Source organism: Parasteatoda tepidariorum, chromosome X2 (assembly GCF_043381705.1).
Source record: "Parasteatoda tepidariorum isolate YZ-2023 chromosome X2, CAS_Ptep_4.0, whole genome shotgun sequence".
Taxonomy (NCBI): domain Eukaryota; kingdom Metazoa; phylum Arthropoda; class Arachnida; order Araneae; family Theridiidae; genus Parasteatoda; species Parasteatoda tepidariorum.
In genome coordinates this window covers 17,213,311-17,234,637 of record NC_092215.1, presented here as the reverse complement: position 1 = coordinate 17,234,637, position 21,327 = coordinate 17,213,311, and the positions used below count along the sequence as shown (strand labels likewise).

At 31.0% G+C, this 21,327-nt stretch overlaps 1 protein-coding gene across 1 annotated transcript; it reads right to left on the bottom strand.

The window, feature by feature from the left end:
* Positions 1–18,561: 18,561 nt before the first annotated feature.
* On the bottom strand, positions 18,562–20,091 carry LOC122272875 (tigger transposable element-derived protein 6-like). Its single transcript, XM_043056910.2, has one exon. The coding sequence runs from the start codon at positions 20,089–20,091 to the stop codon at positions 18,562–18,564; it is 1,530 nt and encodes a 509-aa protein (XP_042912844.2).
* Between the last annotated feature and the right edge of the window lie 1,236 nt (positions 20,092–21,327).

Sequence of the window (21,327 nt, the reverse complement as noted above, 5' to 3'; positions counted from 1 at the left end):
TATATATATATATATATATATATGTATATATATGGTTAAATTTACAAAAATTGGTTTAATTCCTTAAAGTTTCTTTTTTTCAATTAAAAACTAGACGTAAAATCTTTATATGCAGTAAATATTAAATCAGTAATCCAAAATCAGTAATTAAAAAAAATAATTAGCATAGAAAAATGTTTAATCTTCAATCATAATAATTTTCAACTGTTTAACCCCCTAAGCATAACAGGGAAAAAAATTATAATGTATTAATAAGGTTGCTTTTTAAACTGTCACGTTGACTGTTACGTAGAATGTATAGTGAAATGTGGCGACAATTATTTAAAAATAGTTTTTTGATTAGCGTAATTAACTTTAATGTAATTATAACAATAGACATATTGACATTTGTCCTTCCATCGCAAGAAACTGATACTCTTTCAGAGATTCAAATTAAACATAAAGTTCTTATAATAACTTCTTGCCCGACTACCAGTAATTTTCGATAGAGTTTGTACGTAACCCCTACTCTAACTAATAGACTCAAACAATAATTTCGATTTCAATATCACGCTCTATATGATATTACCCAATTTGTGCCACACGACGAATAAATATTTGAAATTCTATTGTTGTTCAAGTATGAACCAATTCAAAAAAATCACAAAAAATTTAAACGGTAAGATATTACTTAATTAAAACTTCATTCGCTTCAAAAATATATAAATAAAAATTACAGTCGATGTGATTCAAGCTCTCAAAAACAGGCACCAATTTTAAAGACTTTCCAAACGTAAATGAGAAGAAGCAAAAGGGATTTGAAATATAGAATTTTATGTCAGGATAAAATGCTTTTCCATGAGCTATGGAGAGATGGTGAGGAACTAATGTGGTTAACACGCTGAGTGCCATGGGGGTCACCGGTGACCGGCACTGAATTTGTTCGTAGCACCACGAGTGTCACCCACGACCGACAAAGACAAGATTATTAAAAACGCATAATTCGAGTAAATTTTTAATTTTTTTATTTTATTATAATTACTAAAATGGTTTGAAGAAATTTATGCAATATCGAACACACAAAAATAGTTTTATTTATCTACACAGAGATGCCAACTTGCTCCGGACAGCGAATAAATATTTTCAAGTGGCAGTTTGTTAATTGTGATTCTTGGTTTAATGAATTCAATTTAGTAGATTTTTATCCACCATGATTTCTGAACAATTCGCAGGATTCTATAATTCACCACTTTTTTCAGATATGTCATGCTGAACCTTTTAAAAAACTAGCAAAATCTGTCTAATATTTGCAAATTTAGTTTGTAGATATTTACCGCGTGGCCAGACGTGCAAGTCATGTAAAATTAGCGTGGCATTCAACGAGTTAACACGGGGATCGGTATTAGTAAGAATAAAGAAAGATTCCCAGGCATCAAGATGAGCTAATGTGACTAGGGTGGAAATAATTTTAGTATTGTCGAAACTGAATTTATGCCCAAAACTCCATAGTACGTGGAAAAGCATTTTACCCTGATTTGCCCCTTTGGCCAAAGGGATTTTTCTTGTTTTGTTTTTTATCATTTTTCTCTCCCAGTTAATAAGATTTTTTCAGTTTTGTTTCTCACCTTCATTTTCCATTTTTTGTTGCCAACTTTATGTTTTAGATTTCGAATAAAATTTTCTTCTTCTTATTCAAGTCTGGCAAGTCTTGAAAATGGGTGCCTGTTTTTTAACGTTTGAAATATGTTGACTGTAATATCCTACTTAGATATTTTTGTAGCGAATGAAGCTTTTAATCGAGTAAATTAGACGATATATAATTTAATTTATATATAGTAGTATTTGATATAAGTCCAGATATAAATAGTATACTACTTGCCACAGTTAGCCCGACAGCAAGGTGATACTAACGAATGATCCGTCTGCCACTGAGAATATTTTCACGTTAGAACTCTGGTCGGTGTGAGTCAGTGGCAGAATTCGTATCGACCAGATATCGCTTGGATTCGAACCCCGTATACCTCATTGGAAGGCGAATGCTCTGTCCACGGCTCCCTCCACTGGTATATGTACCTAATTCTTTTTTAGGAGACAAGTGCTCTATACCTTCAGCCACCACTGCTTACAATGGAAAACCATGAAAACCTCCCACGGTTAGCCCGAGGACAAGGGGATTTTTACCAATGATCCGTTTTCCACTTAAAATATTTTCACGTCAACACTGTAGCCGGTGCGAGCCGGAAGCAGAATTCATATCAACCAGCCATTGAAAGGATTCGAATCTAGCTATTTTATTTGGAGGTCCATCCCTTGAGCCACCATGGATCATGTTTGAATAATTTTACTTTATTACTGTCGTTGAACAGGCGATCAAGTTTTGAGTTTATGACTACCACTCCTCAACTTCGTAGTCTTGTAATTTTGAGCCCAATCGAGTAGACAAGAGAACTCGTGTATCAAATATTTGTTGAAATTAGCCTTTGTGGAGAACTTTTGCGATGTAACTAACTTGCATTTACGTTATATGGAGAGGAAAGACACAAGAACTTCCCACGGTTAGTCTGATGGCAAGGGAACTTTAACCTATGATCTGTCTACCACTGAGGGTATTTTACGTCAGCGCTGTGGTCGGTGATGGCCGGGTGCGGTGTTCGTATCGACTAGCCATCACTGAGATTCGATCCCGGTTCACCTGATTACGATGCGAACGCTCTGTCCTCTAAGCCACCACATGTATTCCAAATAAAATTTATTTTTTCATTTAACCGGTTAACGCCCAGCGTCATATATTTAGGACAGTTCCTTTTTTCAAAGACATTCATTGTGGTGGGAAACTTTTTTCAGTATTTCTTTTATCTGGGGGAATTAAAAGATTCTCAGATACCACAATGATTTAGTTATTTCTGATTAGATCTAGAATTATAAGGAGCAAGTACTTTTTGATCTATCAAAGACTTTTTGAATGCTCTAACTATGGAGAAAAAAATTATTTCGATAATATATTTTACCACTTTTTCCATAAAACCACTTTTTGTATCATTTCAATATATATACTCGGGACAAAACGGGTTAAAAAAATCCCCGCATAGCGTATTTTTTCCTATCTAGATAATAGTATGGCCTTTTTTAAAACATAGACATCTTTACTGTAAATACAGAAAGATATGTACAGTGTTTTCTGAATGCATTATTCTTAATAATGCACTTTACTTTGAGAATTTTATCTTTAAAAGACATTTGCGAGTATATTTATGTACTCGCATTTATAAAACGTATTTTTATATTCTCACATCTAAGAGAAATTTGAAAATATCTTTTATTGAAAAACATAAAAATGAGTATAAATTTGGAAGAGACATAAATCCTAAGTTTTATTTACTATTTACTCCAAAAAACCTTCTAATGACACCATGAAGTTAAACTGTTGATTTTCATCACATGTCTTTCTCGATATCCAATTTCCATCTTTACCATTATTTTACACAATTTGTAAGACAGTTAAATTTATTTTTCCTGAAACACTCTATGTTTCTTAAGTGTAACGAGAAAAAAAAGGCTCGATGATGGGGATTCATTTATATTTTTATTGAATTTCTTTCAAGGTGTGTAGCCAAAAAATGTTAATACTTTTGTTTGAAAGTACTGATGATGTAAGTAAAAATGAATGATTTTATCTATAGGTTTTTTAGAGCATAAATGCTTCATATAAATAGTGTTCAAAATAAAAAAAATCCCGATCAGCTCTAACTTTGATTCAATAACATATTTGTTCATAATATGATTACACGGGGGAACATTTTCTTTTATGTTTTTGGTTGCATCATGTCCCGCAGTGGACTGATAGTAAGATACTTTTCATTAATAATAACCAAATTACAGTATCACTGGCAGCAGTCAGTGGAGCTTGTGGGTGACCACTTTAATCTGTCTGCGAAAAGACCGAGAGTGCGCAGCATCGCATTAAAGTATCTGTGGTCGGTGCGAGCCTGGTGCGGAATGCGAATAGATCAGCTATTGCCGAGATTTGAACCCATTTCACTTCATTGGGAGGTGAAAGCTCTATCCACTGAGTCACCACTGCTCACCAATAGTCGGTTGTGCAACTCTAGTACTACGTAAATAGAGTGCTATGAGTACTGCGTGAGATTTGTTTCAACGCATCTTAGACACTTTTGCATAGCTCGTTTCAAATCTACCGTCGATTTCCCTCTACAGGCTACTATTATTTGCAATTCAATTGTACAGTACAAACCAGATTTTTTTTAAATTCACTTCAGTGACTACTAAGTTACCTGCTTTTTTGGTACGCAAGTCGTAGTACGAACAAGGTGACAACACGTTATAATGTGATAAGTTAGAGTCTTCTGTCTTAAATATTATTGTTAAAGGAGCAGACAAGTGCACACATATTCCGCAGGGATGCTCACTGATATATTTGTAAGGTTGTTACCGCCTGATATACCTTACACTGATGTTTTTTAAGGTTAAGTGCAACTGCCAGCTACATATTTGTCAGATGTACTTTACACTGATGTTTAGAATTAAGTGCTGATGCCCGGTATACATTCCCTTGATATGCCCTACATTAATTTTTTTAAGGATTAATGCGACTGACAGGTAACATATTTTTCAGATGTATTTTACACTGATGCTTAAAGTTAATCACTGATGCCCTATAAACAATTACTCATTATGAATTACACCGAGGTTTATTAAGGTTAAGAATCACAGTCCGGCATTCATTTGCCCGGAAAATCCAACACGATCTGTTTTTTTATGGTTACGAGCTTAAAAAACATCAAAGTAAAAAAACTTTCTAGCGTGAAATATTCGCATAAAATACCAACAAAGCGCACTACGTACCGGCGTCTGCATCGAAAGTAAACAAACAACTCATATTTTCTAGCTGTTTGAGCGGGAAATTTCAATTATGCATTACTACTAGAAATCTCTTGCCAAATAAGTTGTCGTACACCATTAAGGCATTGTGAGGGGGGTGCTACTGTTGTTTTCCAGTGACACCATCTCTGGCCAAGAATTCAACTTCTGCCAGACCCATACGCCACACCCGTTTATAGGGTGGACCCATTCATTCAGCCATCTATTCATCCACACCAGACAACGATCAATCTCCAATTTAGTACCTCTAGAGGTTTAATTTGTTACGGCAACATGGAGGACGTTGTAGCCCACTTGATTTTACGTGCATTAGCACCTTTTACTACACGAGAGACTTCGGCCAGCTTGATTCGAACTCCCATTCTCACGAATGTGAATCCAGCACCCTGCCAACCAGACTATCCCGGCTTTAGCCAAATAAGTAGACCAAACTTTACTGGCTTCCTTCAATAATAATAACAACTGATAAATGTGATAATTTTTTAACGAATATTAACTTTAACCGATTTGCTTGGATCTTATTAAAAATCATCGGCGGCTGTCAGCATCAACCGTTAATTACATTGGCCGTAACATGTAAAAAATATTATTTCTGATTTTCTCTGAAACAGTTAGGGGATTTGATCAAATTACTTTTTTTAGGAAAATCACCCTACATAGTTGTTATTTTAACAACTTCCATGAGTTGATCATCTACCTTAGAAATTTGATCAAATCTATGTGTTTATCGTGTTGCTGTGGCATGTACATGTATATAACTATACGTATATATAACTATATATATATATATATGTATATATAACTATAATCATATATATGTATATAGCTATAACTACACGTTCCTAAATAAACTTGTACATTCAGACAAAAAATAAACTAAACTTAATAAACTAAACTAAATTAAATAAACTTTCTGAGACTCAAGAATATCGGTAGTAGTTAGTGGGTACAAGGGTGAAAGGCGGAAAAATGAAATGCTGGTAGTAAAACCATTTCAATTATAGCTAGTATTGGGAAGGTGTAAATCGATTGTTTTTTCTAAACTATTTAACAATGTTTTCTAGTCCTAGTGTTTTGATTTTATTGGGCACCTGGGCCCCTATCCCATTCATCAGGAATTTTAACACTGTTTTGGTTGAGCATTGAGGTAAGCAGGCAGTGGAGATGCTTAACAATGTTTTCTAAAATAGTAGCTACTTTATATAATGTTATAAATAAAAAACGCTTGATAGTGACAGACATTTTATTTATGTTAAAATGAGATGTCTTTCTTACCAACCAGTTTTTGCTCCTTTCTGTCTTGTGTGTATAAGCCTTTCAGCCTTTGCAGAAAATACAGGTTGCTAACTTTCTGCCCTTTTTGGGGAAAATTTCGTCGAGTAAAAGCTACGTTTATGCTTTAATGTACGATTCTCTGCTTTATAATGTGTAAATAAAGTTATTTCTCTCACCACTGCATAAAAATAGTTCAAAAGTGTACATGAAATGCCATTTTTTCAGCTTTCTAGAGTTGTGGCTTTAAAATTACCAAAAAATTCTGAAAGCTTTAGATTTTGGTAGTCAACCACTCTGTAAAATATGTTACAAAAAGGTAATAGTTGGCAGCCTTGAGTGTGCATTAATCCATTTGTCCATATCATCTTATTCAAAAGAATAGTTTAGCTTTTGTTTAAAAGAGCTCGTGTCACAGATTTTCCTTTAAATTTGCCAACTTTTTAAAAGGCTCTCTCAACGCGGCTTAACTGTTACATAATGTAGAAACGCTCTGGATTCGGCAAAATATTTTCAAAAAGCGGCAGAGAATTAGAAACGAAAATTTGCTGATTTTCAGTTAACTTTGCCAACCTTTTAAAAGTCTCAACACTGCTCAACTGTTACAAAATGGTGTATCACATTAGATTTTAGAAGTAGTGGTACGTAAAAAATCCTATGAATTTACTAAACCAAGAATCATATATTGGCACTATTTTTCGAAGCTGTGTCACCAAGGAAAATAAAAAAGCTACAGTTCAAGTGCCTTACATTTGACGCAATGAAATGATTTTAAACTTTATCAATAATATTGCCCAGAAGAAATATCTGGGCTTTTGAACGGACTAACAACTTAAATATTTTAAAAGTTACTAAAAAAATTTTAAAAAAATCGCGTAATCAGCAATATTTTTCTACCTAAAAAATAAAATGCTTTATAAACTCTGCACCCATAATTTTTATAAATTAACAAATTATTTCAAAATCAAGTAATATTCATCCTCCATAAATTATTTGAAAGCTTAGAAATTAGTTTTTATGATCATTGTGTAAATAATAAAAGTTTAATAATAATAACAATTTGAAGAAGATATATATATACATATTTTTTTTAATTTTTGGGAAAAACAATTTTTCCTCACTGGGGAATATTTTTATAAACACTAAATAAAAAATTTTATGTTTTTATCAATATTATTTTTTAAAATCCGAAATAAAAATGAATTCTACTTAGCGTGATATTGAAATGGAAAGCTTTTTACATTTCTTATTTCCCAGGAGAAATAATACTTCAGGGTTTAAGGCTATCAAAAAACGCTCAAAAATTGAGTTTCCAGAAATAAAACTTAGTAACATTGAAATAGGATTTTCAATTGCTTTAACAAAAGTTTATCGTATAGGTCTCGTAATAGTAAAGTTTTGGATTTATCAGAAAAAACAAGAGGGAAAAACCTCGCTATAAAGGATAAAATGTTAAAGTCAATCGTTTCTACGTAAAACGAAAACGTAGTTTCCTTTCGCATTAAAAGGAAGTGTGAGTCCTTTAAAACTACATAAAAAGTTTAAACAATTGTGAAAATTTGATTTAACATGTGGAATTTAAGTCTTTCAGTGAATAAGATAAGATGGTTTTTAACAAGAAGTTCTGGTCAGTTCATTCATATTCTTATACTAGTTTAGTTTCAGCAACAAATTGTTTCGAATTATAAGTTAAATTATTTGAATTCTTAGAATATAAGCTACTCAACAAGTCTAAATGATTAGGGAAATTAAATTTAATATGTGGAATTGGAGTCTCTCAGTAAATAAGATACAAATAACAATAAGATAGTTTTTAACAGGAAGTCCTGGTAAATTCATTTATATTCTTAGACTAGTTTAGTTTAATCAGCAAATTTGACAAATTGAGGATGTTCGGTAAAAAAAATGATTTTAAGCTGATCACTTTTCAATTGTGATATTTTTTAAAAAGAAAATCGAATTTGATTTTTGATTTTTATGCATTTTCTATTCATCACTTTAAAACACGTACTGCTGTTTTATTTCATAAACAGGAACTAATTGAAATGCTCCAATATGGATGCTTATATACATACACTATATGCAAGATTGAATATGTTGGGTGTGATGTTTTGTTGAATAAATTAATTTTATTTATTGATTCATCACCTTTATTTTACGTCTTGAAATAAATTTTGAGTTAATCTCTAGCCATTACATCAAAATATAATTAACTAAATTTGCTATTAAGTTTAACATTAATAATGGAAAAATATGTGTTTTGAAATTCGTCACCAATGTCATTAAGATAAAATTTTTATGTAATATAAATTTTTTGATCAGAGGGAATTAAGTAAAAACAATTATTAGATCCATGAATTTTAATTAGCAATTTTTCCCTTATTTCCATAATTTTATAAGAAAAGGAAAACTTATTAAAATATTTGAATATTTATTAGCAAACTAATGTTTTTTTATTAAAAACATATGTTTTTGAGTAACATTTTATTTCAAAAAACGAAAGTTTCACAGCTATCAAAAGTAAAATAAAATATACTTTTTCCACATGAACTAGTATTAGTGTCTTCTTACTTCTATACATTCTACAGTGCAATTCGGACTTTTACTACAGTTGTAAACAACATATATTTTCATTGTATGATACTTACTCCTAAGGCCAATTTTATAGTTGGACGATAAAATCACTATACATAATAGAATTTATTAGTTTCGGAAGTATCATCAAAACTTTTAGCAATAAACATAAAACAATGCTTTTTCATTACTATTCTTTTCAAGTGATTTCTTGCACCGAATGTTCAGAAAAACGCGGATGTTTTAACTACCAATGTTTGGTTTTATGCGTATTTATTTTTAAAAATATTATCTTTTGTAAAAAAATGTTTGTGTTAATAATGTCTCTCAAGAGAAAAATATTTCTTATTGCATAATTCATGTTTGGAATAAGATGTTCGTTTAATTTAATATAAATAAATTATGCTTTGTGTAATGGAGAAGCAACTACAAATGTTTTGTTTACTAATAAGTTATTCAAGACATGAAAGATAATACAAATTTGTTTTTGACCACATATTTTTGCTTATGAAAATTGTGTTCTTGTTTTGTTTGGTTGTATGCGCTTTTCTTATCAGTGAAGCTGTTTAAATCGTATATAAAAAAATTATTACTTAATTTGATATCTGACGTTAATTGTGAAATATACAACTACATTAAAAGCGAATGAATTAAAAATGAATTAAAAAGATTTTTGAAATCAGAATTGTAAGAGATTTTAGAAAATGAAATGTCTTGTTTACTAATTAATTTTTTCTAATGCTGAAACGTATTAAAAATATGTTTTAGCTCATATGCTTATTTATGAGAATTATTTGTTTATTTTGTTTATTTCATCTGCTTAATTGTTTTTTTCTTTTGGGTAGGTAAAATTGTATAAATTATACTTTAGAAGAAAAATTAGTTAACCTGATAATTTTAGTTAAATACCTTGTTTTCTAATTAGCTTTTCTAGAGTTAAAAGACAATAAAAATTAGTTTTTAAGCACGTATGTCTATGTAAATTGCTTGTTGACTTTTTCCAATTCGTTTGCCTAATTTGCTCATATTTAACTTCTGAGTAAAGTTTTTTACATTTTACTTTAAATGGAACAGAATGTATAAATTACGTCATTCTCTTTTTTCAGAAGAAGAAATAGCATGTTTAATAATTAGTTCCAGAGATGAACGAAAATATTTTTAAGCACATATTTTTATTTATGATACACATTTGTTCATTTTGTTTAGTTCTGCTGCTTAATTTTTAATTTTTTTTAAATAAATTTTTTTTAAATTCAGCATAAAATGGGCTGCAATGTATAATTTATAGCATTCGTCTTTAATCAGAATAAAAGTCTTGTGAATAATTACTTTCGGGTCCTTAAAGATGATAAAATTTGTTTTTAAAGCCTTATGTTTATTTATTATAATTGTTTGTTAGCTTTGTTTATTTTCTCTTTTTAGTTAATCATATGTATCTTCTGCGTAAAGCTGTTTAAGTTGCACTTTAAATGGAACAGAATGTATGAAAAATATCATTAGTTTCTTAATAGAAGGAGAAACAGCATGTTTACTAAATAATTTCATGTTTACTAAACAGCATATTTACTAAATAACTTGGACTAAACGAAAATATTTTAATCACATATTTTTTTTACAATAAATATTTGATTCTGCTTAGGTCGGCTGGCTAATTGTTAATTTTTTTTTAAGTGAAGTTGCTTAAATTGCGCACAAAATAGAACAGAATATGTAATTCATAACATTTGTCTTTAATCAGAAGAAGTCTTGTGACCAATTAACCCGTTTTGTCCCGAATTTATAAATTGAAATAATACAAAAAGTGGTTTTATGGAAAAAGTGGTATAATATATTATTGAAATTAATTGCTTTTTCCACTGTTAAGGCATTCAAAAAGTCTTTGATAGATCAAAAAGTACTTACTCATACTCATATGTGATGGTTATCTTAGCATCAGCCCCGCTAGGGGCTCTAACTAATTCATCTGAGTGGAAATAAATAATAAATCGCCGAAGCGCAACTGAAAGGTGAAAGTTGGGGTTCAGTATCTTTTACTGAGAGAAAATTAAAATGAAGTAGTGTGATTGAACAAACAAGTTTAAGAGAGAGAAGAGGTTTTGTGGCAGACTGCCTCGCATTTATCAGATAGCATTTAACAGAAGAAGAATTTTATCAGAAGAAGAAATAGCACGCTTACTAATTGGTTCCTAGGACAGAAAGAAAAAGAAAATTTGTTTTTAGGAACATATGTTTATTTATGAGAATCGCTTATTTTTTTATTTTGAGCAAAGCGGGTAAGTTTGCTTATAACCCAAAAGGAGCAGAATGCATGAATTTCAAAATTTGTCTTTAATTCACGAAAATAAATGTCTTGTTTACTAATTAGTTTTCTCATAATGAGCTATTCTAAAATTTTGTAAGCGCATATTTTTATCAATGAGAACTATAGTTATTTATTTGGTTTGGTGCCTACGCTTATTTGATTTTTTTTATCTTGGGTAGAATTAATTACATTATTCACCAAATGTAACAGACCTGTATCCTTAATTTAATATTAAATTAACCTGTCTTTACTTTAAGCTGTATAAAAAATTTTAAGCGATCTATTGTACCGTATTTGACATAGAATTTTTCGATTACTATAAATACAATTAACACATTTTACACACAACTTAGCATGGTATAAATACTTTAAACATGGTTTTCTTTTAATTTATTGATCAATTTTAACACGCTATATAAGTTAATATATTTTTAACTAAAAGACACCAAATATATTTCTAACACAATACGTTATATTTTATAAGAAAGAATCTTAATATATGCTCAATTCTAAGAGAAAATTCTATATCTAACCAATCATGCTTACTCCTACGGCAGTTATTTTTTTAAAGGAAATAGAACAGGAAATTGAAAACTGTGCCGCAAAATTTCATTTGGGAAATGCATGTTGATTTGAAATGCAAAATTCTTGCTGTTTCGTTTTGATTTAGTCTTCACAGAAAACCTATTTGAACTTCAAGAACTTTATTTGCAGGCACTTCTCAGAAAGTGGAAACAATAAAGCAGAGGTTTCTGGATTCTATTGATATCTATGTGATATGTATTAAATATTCTCTACTTATCCAATATACTTTTCTATTAATGTAAAATTAACACTATGATGATTTTTTTCATCGAATTCACTAAAAAACGTATTTGAACTTCAAGAGCTTTATTTGCAGGCACTTTGAAAGTGGAAACAGTAAAAATGGTAATTCTTAATTCTATTGATATGTATGCTATGTATACGAAATATTCACTTCAGAGTCAATATATTTTTCTGCTAATGTGAAATTAACTCTATGATGATTTTTTTCATCGAATTCACTGAAAAACGTATTTGAACTTCAAGAACTTTATTTGCAGGAACTTCTCCGAAAGTGGAAACAATAAAAATGGTAATTCTTAATTCTGTTGATATGCATGCTATAAATACCAAATATTCGCTTCGTATTAAATATATTTTTCTATTAATGTAAAATTAACTCTATGTTAATTTTTTTCACCGAATTCACTGAAAAACTTTTTTGAACTTTAAGAACTCTATTTGCAGGCCCTTCCTCGGAAAGTGGAAAAAATAAACATCTAATTCTGAATTCTATTGAGATTTATATTATATATACTAAATATTCGCTACTTATGCAATATACTTTTCTATTAAAGTAAAAACACCATGGCTACTTTTTCATCGAATTTTAGAACATCAGATTATCTTCACTAAATTAACTAGAAGAACTTCCAGCCTTAAGTGCGTTACAATTTTTGGATAAACCTATATTTGGAACAGAAATATTTCATGAAACACAAGGAAATATTTTTTTAAGAATGTATAAGAAAGTTTAAAGTATCTCCTGTAATCTTCTTTCTGTTTTTAAAAAAATAGCGCGGTTTTGTAGGTTTTTTTTTTCTTGGACATGCATCAAAATTCTACATTGCTTTTTCTAAAAATCTTTAACACAGTAATACAGCTTATTTATTGCTGACATGAGTAAATTAACGAAAGCATTTTTAATAAATTTATGAATGTCATTTATGCCTATGAATGTCATTATCTTTACCAGAGAAACTAAAATATTTCATTGATTTAATACTGTATTGTAAGTTTAAATATTTTTCCTTGTTCGCAAAAAAATTTGTATTTAAATTGTCACTTTTAAGAGAGTTTTTATTTCATCCTTTTTACCTCCATTTGTACATTTATTTTTAATATGAAGAATGAAACAGTAGAGATGTTATTAAAGTTAATCTATGTATGTTGCCACTTAGCCCATACGTCGAAATAGTTTGGTGTAAAAACATGCAATAGTTTCCCTTTTGTAGTCTTAAATCAAAATCATTAACAATCCCTAAAATATTAATTTTAACTTTATTAAAGTCATGTATTCTGAAATTTTTGATTTCTAGATTATTCATAAATGTATTACTATTAATATCTGAGCGATGTTGGTTAATTCTACTGTTAGAACAAAATCCTCAGGAAAATAACAAAAGCAAGATGGTTTATCCGCAATAAAAACATGCATAGCGACCTCAACATAGATTTTTTAGATCATCACATTGCAAAGCAAAACTTCAGATTTTTTGAAAAGACCATATACTGTGACACCGCAGGATTCAACGAAATTTTTACTTTCGAAAACTTAAGAGAAGACATAAACCTCAGGCCGATTGCAGCTCATTTTTGTAGTGACATAATTTTAACTAAAATACAAAATATTTGATTTCCTTTTATTCCAATTACCAGAAAGAACCACCTTAAAGATTAAATACAAGATGAATGGGAAAAAGGCCGCTAACGGCCCCAGGCGCCCAGTTATATTTCGATGATGATGATGATGATGATGATTCTACTGTTAAGAGAGTTACTAGTTTGTTCAATATATTTCACATTAAAAAATCACAGGTTAACATATAAATAACAATATTAAGTTTTCAAATAGATTTACAACTATCGGTATTTTGAGTTATATGCTTATAACTTCATACCTGCCAACTTTTACGCATTTGGCGTAAAATTTTATTTCTATATTTAAAGTGGTAGTAAAATGCATGCTTTCTATATATTCCTTTCATTTATAAACTTAATTTATAATATTTTTGATCTACCACTGTTTTTAAAATAATTAAGCTTATATACTATTATGCAAAACAGTTGCGGTAATCCGTATAAGTTTGTTCAAAATACAGCGAATGCTTCTGCCTAAAATTGTATTTTAAATTTCAATTTAGTACCACTGGGGAAAATCATCCTTGAAAGGATTACAAATTGGCAGGTATGTAACTTGTAATCAACATTAGGGTACATCATATGTCTCTACACATTTTATAACAAGGCAAACATAATGTTTTCAAATTAAATTTGAAATTTTTTTTTTAATTATTTTCAGAGTAGCAGGCTGTCGATCCGAAGGGATCCTCTGAATTAAGCTCCATGTTGTTGTTGACGTATGCCTCCTTTAGGCAGAGGGTGTGCGATTGTTCTTGTTTCCCAGTGGCACCATCTATGGCCAAGAATTCGACTTCTGCCACACCATACGTCGCACCCGTTTACAGGGCAGACCCATTCATACCTAAATTCATTCATCCACAGATCGTAATTTTGACCTGAATCAGAGAACGATCGATCTCTAAACCAGTACCCCCAGAGGTATTGATTTGTTATGGGAACATGGAGGACTTTTGCGACTTGACAGATTTAACGTGCATCAGTCACTTTACTACCCGGGGAGTCTTCGGACAGCTGGATTCGAACCCACGAACTCTCGGACATGGGCCCATTGTCCTACCGACCAGGCAATCCCGGTCCACAAACTCCATGCACCGGGCACAATAGTTAGAATTATTAGCCTATTTTTACAAGGCTCTGAATTATTATTTCTTTGTAATTCTTTAGTCGAAATATTGAACTCAAAAACCAACTCTTCATATTGCAAAAACAAACAAAAAACAAATATGAACTGGAAAACAGAAGTGGAAGAAAAATTCTTAGAAACTATTAAGTGCTAAAGCTGCATTAAAAGTCGATCACTTATACTAAGAAGTTGTAAGAAATGAAAGAAAAAAGAACACTTTAAAGAAAAATTAAGGAATTAAGATTTAATGAGTTTTACAAACTGCACATGAGTTGCAAGTACATAGAATCCTATAAAATAAAGGCACAAAGAAAGCAAGAAAATTCGCAAAAAGGGATAAATAAAATAGAAAAAGTATAATAAAACATAATAGATCTTAATTTTCTTTGGAATTTTTTTCTTTTCCTTCATTCTTTATTGTCTATTTAAGGAAAATACTATAACAGATCGAAAATTGAAGTTATGAAATTTCCTTTTTAGACACTGATTTAGCAAACTATACTTTAAACAATTATTTGAAAAAAAATTTGTAATATGCTTTTAAGTTACATAATGCTCGTCGTCATATTTAGTTGTTAAGAAATAACCCGCATGGGGTGAAAAAGTGAAAATTTTACTCCACAAAATTTTTGGAGATAGTATTTCAAAATGCAATTGAAATGTCTTTTTCTTAAAAGGAGGCACATTGTAATTTGAAGCATAGAGGAAAATTATACAATGTCATTTTCAGTTCTAGAATTGAAAAATGTATTAGAGTGACTTTTTTGAAGTCACTATAATGAAGTCATCATCTTTTTTGCTTAAAGAAAGATCAAAAGAGTTTCAGTTTGAGGCAGGTGTTTTGAATAGCAGATAATTTATAAGCAGTATCAGATTTAAAAAATTTTTATCAATGTTGATTTGGTACGTTATTTTACAAATAGTAAGAAGATTGTCCAAATGCAGTAAATTTCAACGTCGGAATTTTTTTTTTATCAATGCTGATTTGGTATGTTATTTTTAAAAAAAACATTAAGAAATTGGCTTAATATAGTATATTTAAACGTCAGATTTTTTTATCAATGCTGATTTGATACGTTATTTCACAAATACTAAGAAGATTGTTCAAATGCAGTAAATTTCAACGTCAGAAGTTTATTTTTATCAATGTTGATTAGCAAGTTATTTAAAAAAATATTAAGAAATTGACTGCATGCAGTAAATTATATCATCAGATATATATATATTTTTTATCAATTCTGATTTGGTGCATTCTCTTACAAATACTAAGAAGATTGTCCAAATGCAGTAAATTTCAACGTCAGAAGTTTATTTTTATCAATGCTGATTCGGTACGTTATTTTGAAAAAATTAAGAAATATTCAAACTGCCAATTTGTCACTGATTTTGACCACCACTATTCTTAAAAAAATTAAGCATATATATTAATATATGATACTACCCTGGTTGTCTGTAACTCGATTTTGAGCCCCACACTTTATTTTCGTCAGGTATGTTTCTTAGTCTAATTTCAGGATGAATGGGAAAAGGGTTCCACTACACACACACAGTTGCACAGTTCCATTACAACGAACGAACGATCGTGGTTGTCTGCTTAACACGTTCACGCCGGGAAAATTGAAAATACTGGTACGGGAAAAGAGAAAATACTGGTAGAAGAACTATTTCAATATTAGATAATATTCAGGAGGAGTCAATCTGTTTTCAACAATAACAATTCACTGTAAGGAAATTAATCACGGCGAAGAAGCAATTCAATATAAAAATTGCATACGTTAAAAACAATTGGTAGTTATGGATTTTTATTATTCTCGGAAAATAACTAAAAAATGAAATGTATTGTTACCAGTTTTTACTCCGGTACGCTGCCAAGATGAGACAATCTAGCGTGACCCACCGGTGGGTCACCCCGGCGTGAACGGGTTAAGCTTCTTCATAATACAACGTATTTTTCTGCCTAATATTGTAATTCTATTTCTATTTTACTACCACTGGGAAAAATCATCCTCGAAAGGATTAAAAGTTGGCAGGAATGCTTTTCAAACAGATTCAAAACGTCCAGGCTGTTACAAAGTGGCATATCACATCACATCTTTGAATTATTTATAAGTAGAGATGAGTAAAAACCATAAAATTAATCTATTTAAATAAGAATCATATAAAACACTACCCCTCTGAAATATTTATCCGTTGTCCGCAGCAAGTTTGCATCTCTGAAATGTACATAGAATCGGAGGTGGCTGGCATGAAATTTTATTTCGATAGTAGAAGCTGGTACTAAGAAATTTTAGGCTTCTTTATAACGAAATTGATACAAGATATTAATATTTTCCAGATGTATACAAACCCTGAAATTTTATTGTCTGAAATTTTTGTTTTTATAGATGCTAAATTTGTTATTTTCAATACTAAGAAAATGACTAAATGTAGAAAATTTCAACATTTTGAGCTATTTAAAAATTTATAACGCAATTTCAAAATATTAATAAAAAGATGGGCTTATTGTCTACAAATATTGAATTAAAAAAAGAATTATTCAATATTTATGTTACCATTTTTTGTGAAAAGTTAAAGAAATTTTAAAAGAACGCTGGAAAAAAATGCGGACCTACCAACTTGTTTAGCTTTTAGCCAGAGATTTCCCCAAATATTTAAAGTAGTTGCAGAATCTGTTTCAAAATTTGATTTAAAAATATTTTGACAACCACCATGTATAAATAATAATATGGCGGAAAAGCAAGCATTATTGCATGCCTGCCAACTTTTAATCCTTACGCGGATGATTTTTCCCAGCGATAGTAATATAGAACTTGAATTACAAATTTAGGCAGAAAGATATGCTTTATTTTGAAAATGCTTGTGAGGACTACCACTTCGTTCGTTCGTTGTTTTAGAACTGGGCATCTGAGTCCTAAATGGCCCTTATGTGAGGACTACCACTTTCTTTCTTTATTTAAATCAAGCTGGGGGCAAGGGCCGCGCAGCGGCCTCTAACCCATTCATCATGATAGTTTGAAAACTTTTTATATTATGCAACATTGTGGTGGCAAGATTAAAAAGACAGGAAATAAGAAAAAAGAACATATAAAAAGAACAGAAATTACAGGCATTGTTTGTAGAATACATATTTGTCAGTTCTATTGGAATATGTTATTTAATAATTTTTACAGTAGGTTTCTAGATTTTAATAATAATGGATTTTTTAAAGTTCTGTAAAATATTCAGAGTTTGTGTTTTTGATTTTCAGCTGCTCAGAATAGACTGCAAGATGACACATGAGATTGATGTAGCTCCGGATGCATTGGAAAGTTGATGATTTTTATTGCGATCGATGATGCTGTGCACTATGCTGTTTCTAAAGATTTGACGATATGCTGAAAGGATGGATGATTCTGATGATATTTAGAAAAAGTGATATCAGTTGGGATCAAACCTGGGATCTTTGTAGTTGTATGCGGGTGCTTTATCCTTTCGGCTATGACTGTTTACTTCTATTTCTGTTGCTGATGATGAAATGAGGCATCAGATGTATAGAAGGCTGCAATAGGTCGGAGATGGCAATCTTTTTTATAGTTTTCATAGGATAGGATCTTGTTGAAGTTGGCTGTTTGGCATTTTTCGGCTTTTTTGTAGAAATCTGCATTTAATTTGTTGATGTATTCGGAGAGGAGAGGAATTTTGAGGTCTTGATGGATATTTTTATTTCTAATGAACCAACGGCCGGGGGTGATTTTTCTGAGTACAGTGCCCGCCGTTTATTAAAATCACATTCGTTTTATGCTCTTTTGATTTTATTAAGCGGCTGATTTTATTAAGAGGCGATTCAACATTTGAAAAAAAAAATCACATTTTTAAAATATATTCTAAATGCACACACTTCAAAAGCTGAAATAATGACAACATTAATGGTTTATTCAACTAATTTAATTATTTTAATAAAGTAAAACCCTATATAAGATTAAATTTACAAAACTTTTGCAAAAAACCGATCAATGGTTGCTTGAGTTGCACTATTTAAAATTAACTTTTCAACATCATTTGAGAGTTTATAGAAGTTTTTATAGTTTTCGATATTTCCTCCTCTTTGTTCTAAAGCTTGCCGCAATACATTAAGTGCTTTTCTGACTTCCGTTGAAGATGGCACTGATGAGTTTATTTCATCTTCTGAGTCTGATTCCTCCATTTCTTGATTGGAAATAACTTTGCAATTTTTGATGTCAGTAACAATTTCAGAATCAGATTTTTCTCCTGATGTTTGTAGGTGATCGTCAATAGCTACGTAACATGAAAAATTCTCGTCCATATCATTTTCTTCATTGCTGAGCATTTCTTCGAAACAGTTATCAGCTCCATCACCAGTGCTTAATCCACACTTTTTAAAGCAATTTGATATTGTTTGGGTTGAAACAATGTCCCATGAGTTACGAATCAAATGCATTGATTCCAAAATCGTAAGGGATTTCGATAGTTTGTTTGCAGTTAAGAGTTCCGAAGAGCTGTCACAGTCTATGTCACTAATGATTTTTTGAACAACCATTTTTCTGTAATGAAACTTGAATGATCTTATGATTCCCTGATCAAGGGGTTGAATAATAGCTGTAGTGTTGGGTGGCAAAAACACTAATTTAATGTTTTTCAAACTCAAGTCCTCATCAGCAGGGTGCGCAGAACAATTGTCTAAAAGTAAAACGACCTTTTCATTTTTCAGCTCCTTGTCCCATTCAAGAAGAAATTTTGTGAAGATGCTGGATGTCATCCATGCGTTATAGCTGTTGGCATAACTGGTGGGCAGGTGTTTTACTCCTTTAAAACATCGAGGTTTTAAACTCTTTCCTATCACTAAAGGATTTTTTTTCACAGTTCCTGTCATGTTGCATGTTAGCAGCACGGTTAGTCTTTCCTTCATTTTTTTACATCCACCAGTCGATTCATTTTTAAACAGCAGTGTGTGTTCAGGAAGTGCTCGGAAAAATAATCCTGTTTCATCTGTGTTGAAAATTTGCTCTGGTTTATAGTCTTTGATGAGTGTTGGCCACACGTCATTTACCCAATCGGCGGCAGAGCTAAAATCAGCATCTTGCTTTTCACCATGCAATTTACGATAGACAATGTTGTTGCGTTCTTTCCATCGGGTTAGCCACCCATCTGTAGCTTTAAAATCAGAATCACCAAATAAGTTAGCAAAGTCCTGTGCTTTGTGAAATAAAATTCCACGGGAAATTGGAATTCTTCGTTCGCGTGCATTTTTGAACCATTCTAACAGAGCCATTTCAATTTCCTCCGATTTTCCTTCACGCTTACGCTTTCTTGACAGATTTCCATTCTTTTTTATTTCCTCAGAAATATTTATCCTTTGTTTCAGAATGTTGAAAAGAGCAGTTTGGGAAATCCCTAATTTAATTGCAGCTTCACGTTGACTACATTTAGGAAGCTTATCATAGTTTTGCAACACTTCGAATTTATCTTTAAGACTCAAATCCTTCCTTTTCGGCATGCTGATAAAATTTAGCACCAAACGAACTTAAAAATGATATGTGCTCTAACTATAATTTACTCAAATGGCCTCGCCTAAATAATATGGAACATGCGCACAGACAGTTTTTGGAAATCTATTCATGTTCTCTGTTAAGATAGATAACAAAAGAAACTTCTTTCTCTCCCTTCTATGGTTCATTCAATAAAAAGTAAGATAAGAATTCAACCCCTTCGACCCCCTGTTGAATGAGATGGGTTTCTCCAAACTTCATTCAAGTCAAGGAATTGACACTGTTAAATTGATTTCTATGAACTCGCCGCTTACCACCCACATTTTTCCTTAACTCTTACACTATGAATATCGCAGGAAAGTGCTAACCACACCAGTTTCACAGGCTTGTGAGTAACTATTGCTTCTTCTAAAAAAGTCTTTAAACTTCGAAAAATTAAAATTTTATAAATAAGGACAAAAGAAGCTGAAATATCGCACTTTTGATTTATTATGTAGTCAAAATTTTGATTTTAAAAAGCGGCGGTGTTGATTTTATTAAAGGATGTTTTTAACATGTATTAATATTGTAACGATTCGGTTCTTGCCGATTTGATTTTATAAAGCGGCTGATTTTATTATCCGGTGATTTTATTAGCGGCGGGCACTGTACTTTGTTTCGGCATTGATTTAGTTTTTTCATTAGATGTGCCGGTATTGTTGCCCAGGCAGGAGAAGCATAAGTTAAAATAGGCGGGATGTGAGGACTACCACGACACTATTACATATTAATATATATGCTTAGTTTTTTGAAAATAGTGGTGGCTAAAAAGATAATAAATTAAGTTTATATATGCAAGAAATATATGGAAAACATACATTTCACTACCACTTTAAATATAGAAATAAAATTTTACGCCAAATGCGTAAAAGTTGACAGGTATATTATTGTCTTTAGGTGACATTTTCTTACTGCATTATTATTTATCTACCACTTTAAAAAACGTTGAGAGCTGGAATTTCCGGGTCGTTAATTACAAACCAGCTGCTTTTAATGACTCACTCTCTTTTTTAGTGATTTTTCTTTTGGTTGTAGTTCGTCCTAACTAAAATGCAATCTTTTATTTCTTTTAAAACTTGTTGCCTGAACTAAAAAAGAAAAATAAAGAATCAATTTTTTTTATTTATTTAAAAAAATTCCAAACAACAGTGTAGATCGTTAAAAACCTCTGGATTGGGAAATCACTTCCGGGTTGGAAGTTCTAA

What these genes read in the sequence shown, in the direction of transcription:
- LOC122272875 (XM_043056910.2), bottom strand. Translation starts at nt 20,091, where the DNA reads ATGCCGAAAAGGAAGGATTTGAGTCTTAAAGATAAATTCGAAGTGTTG.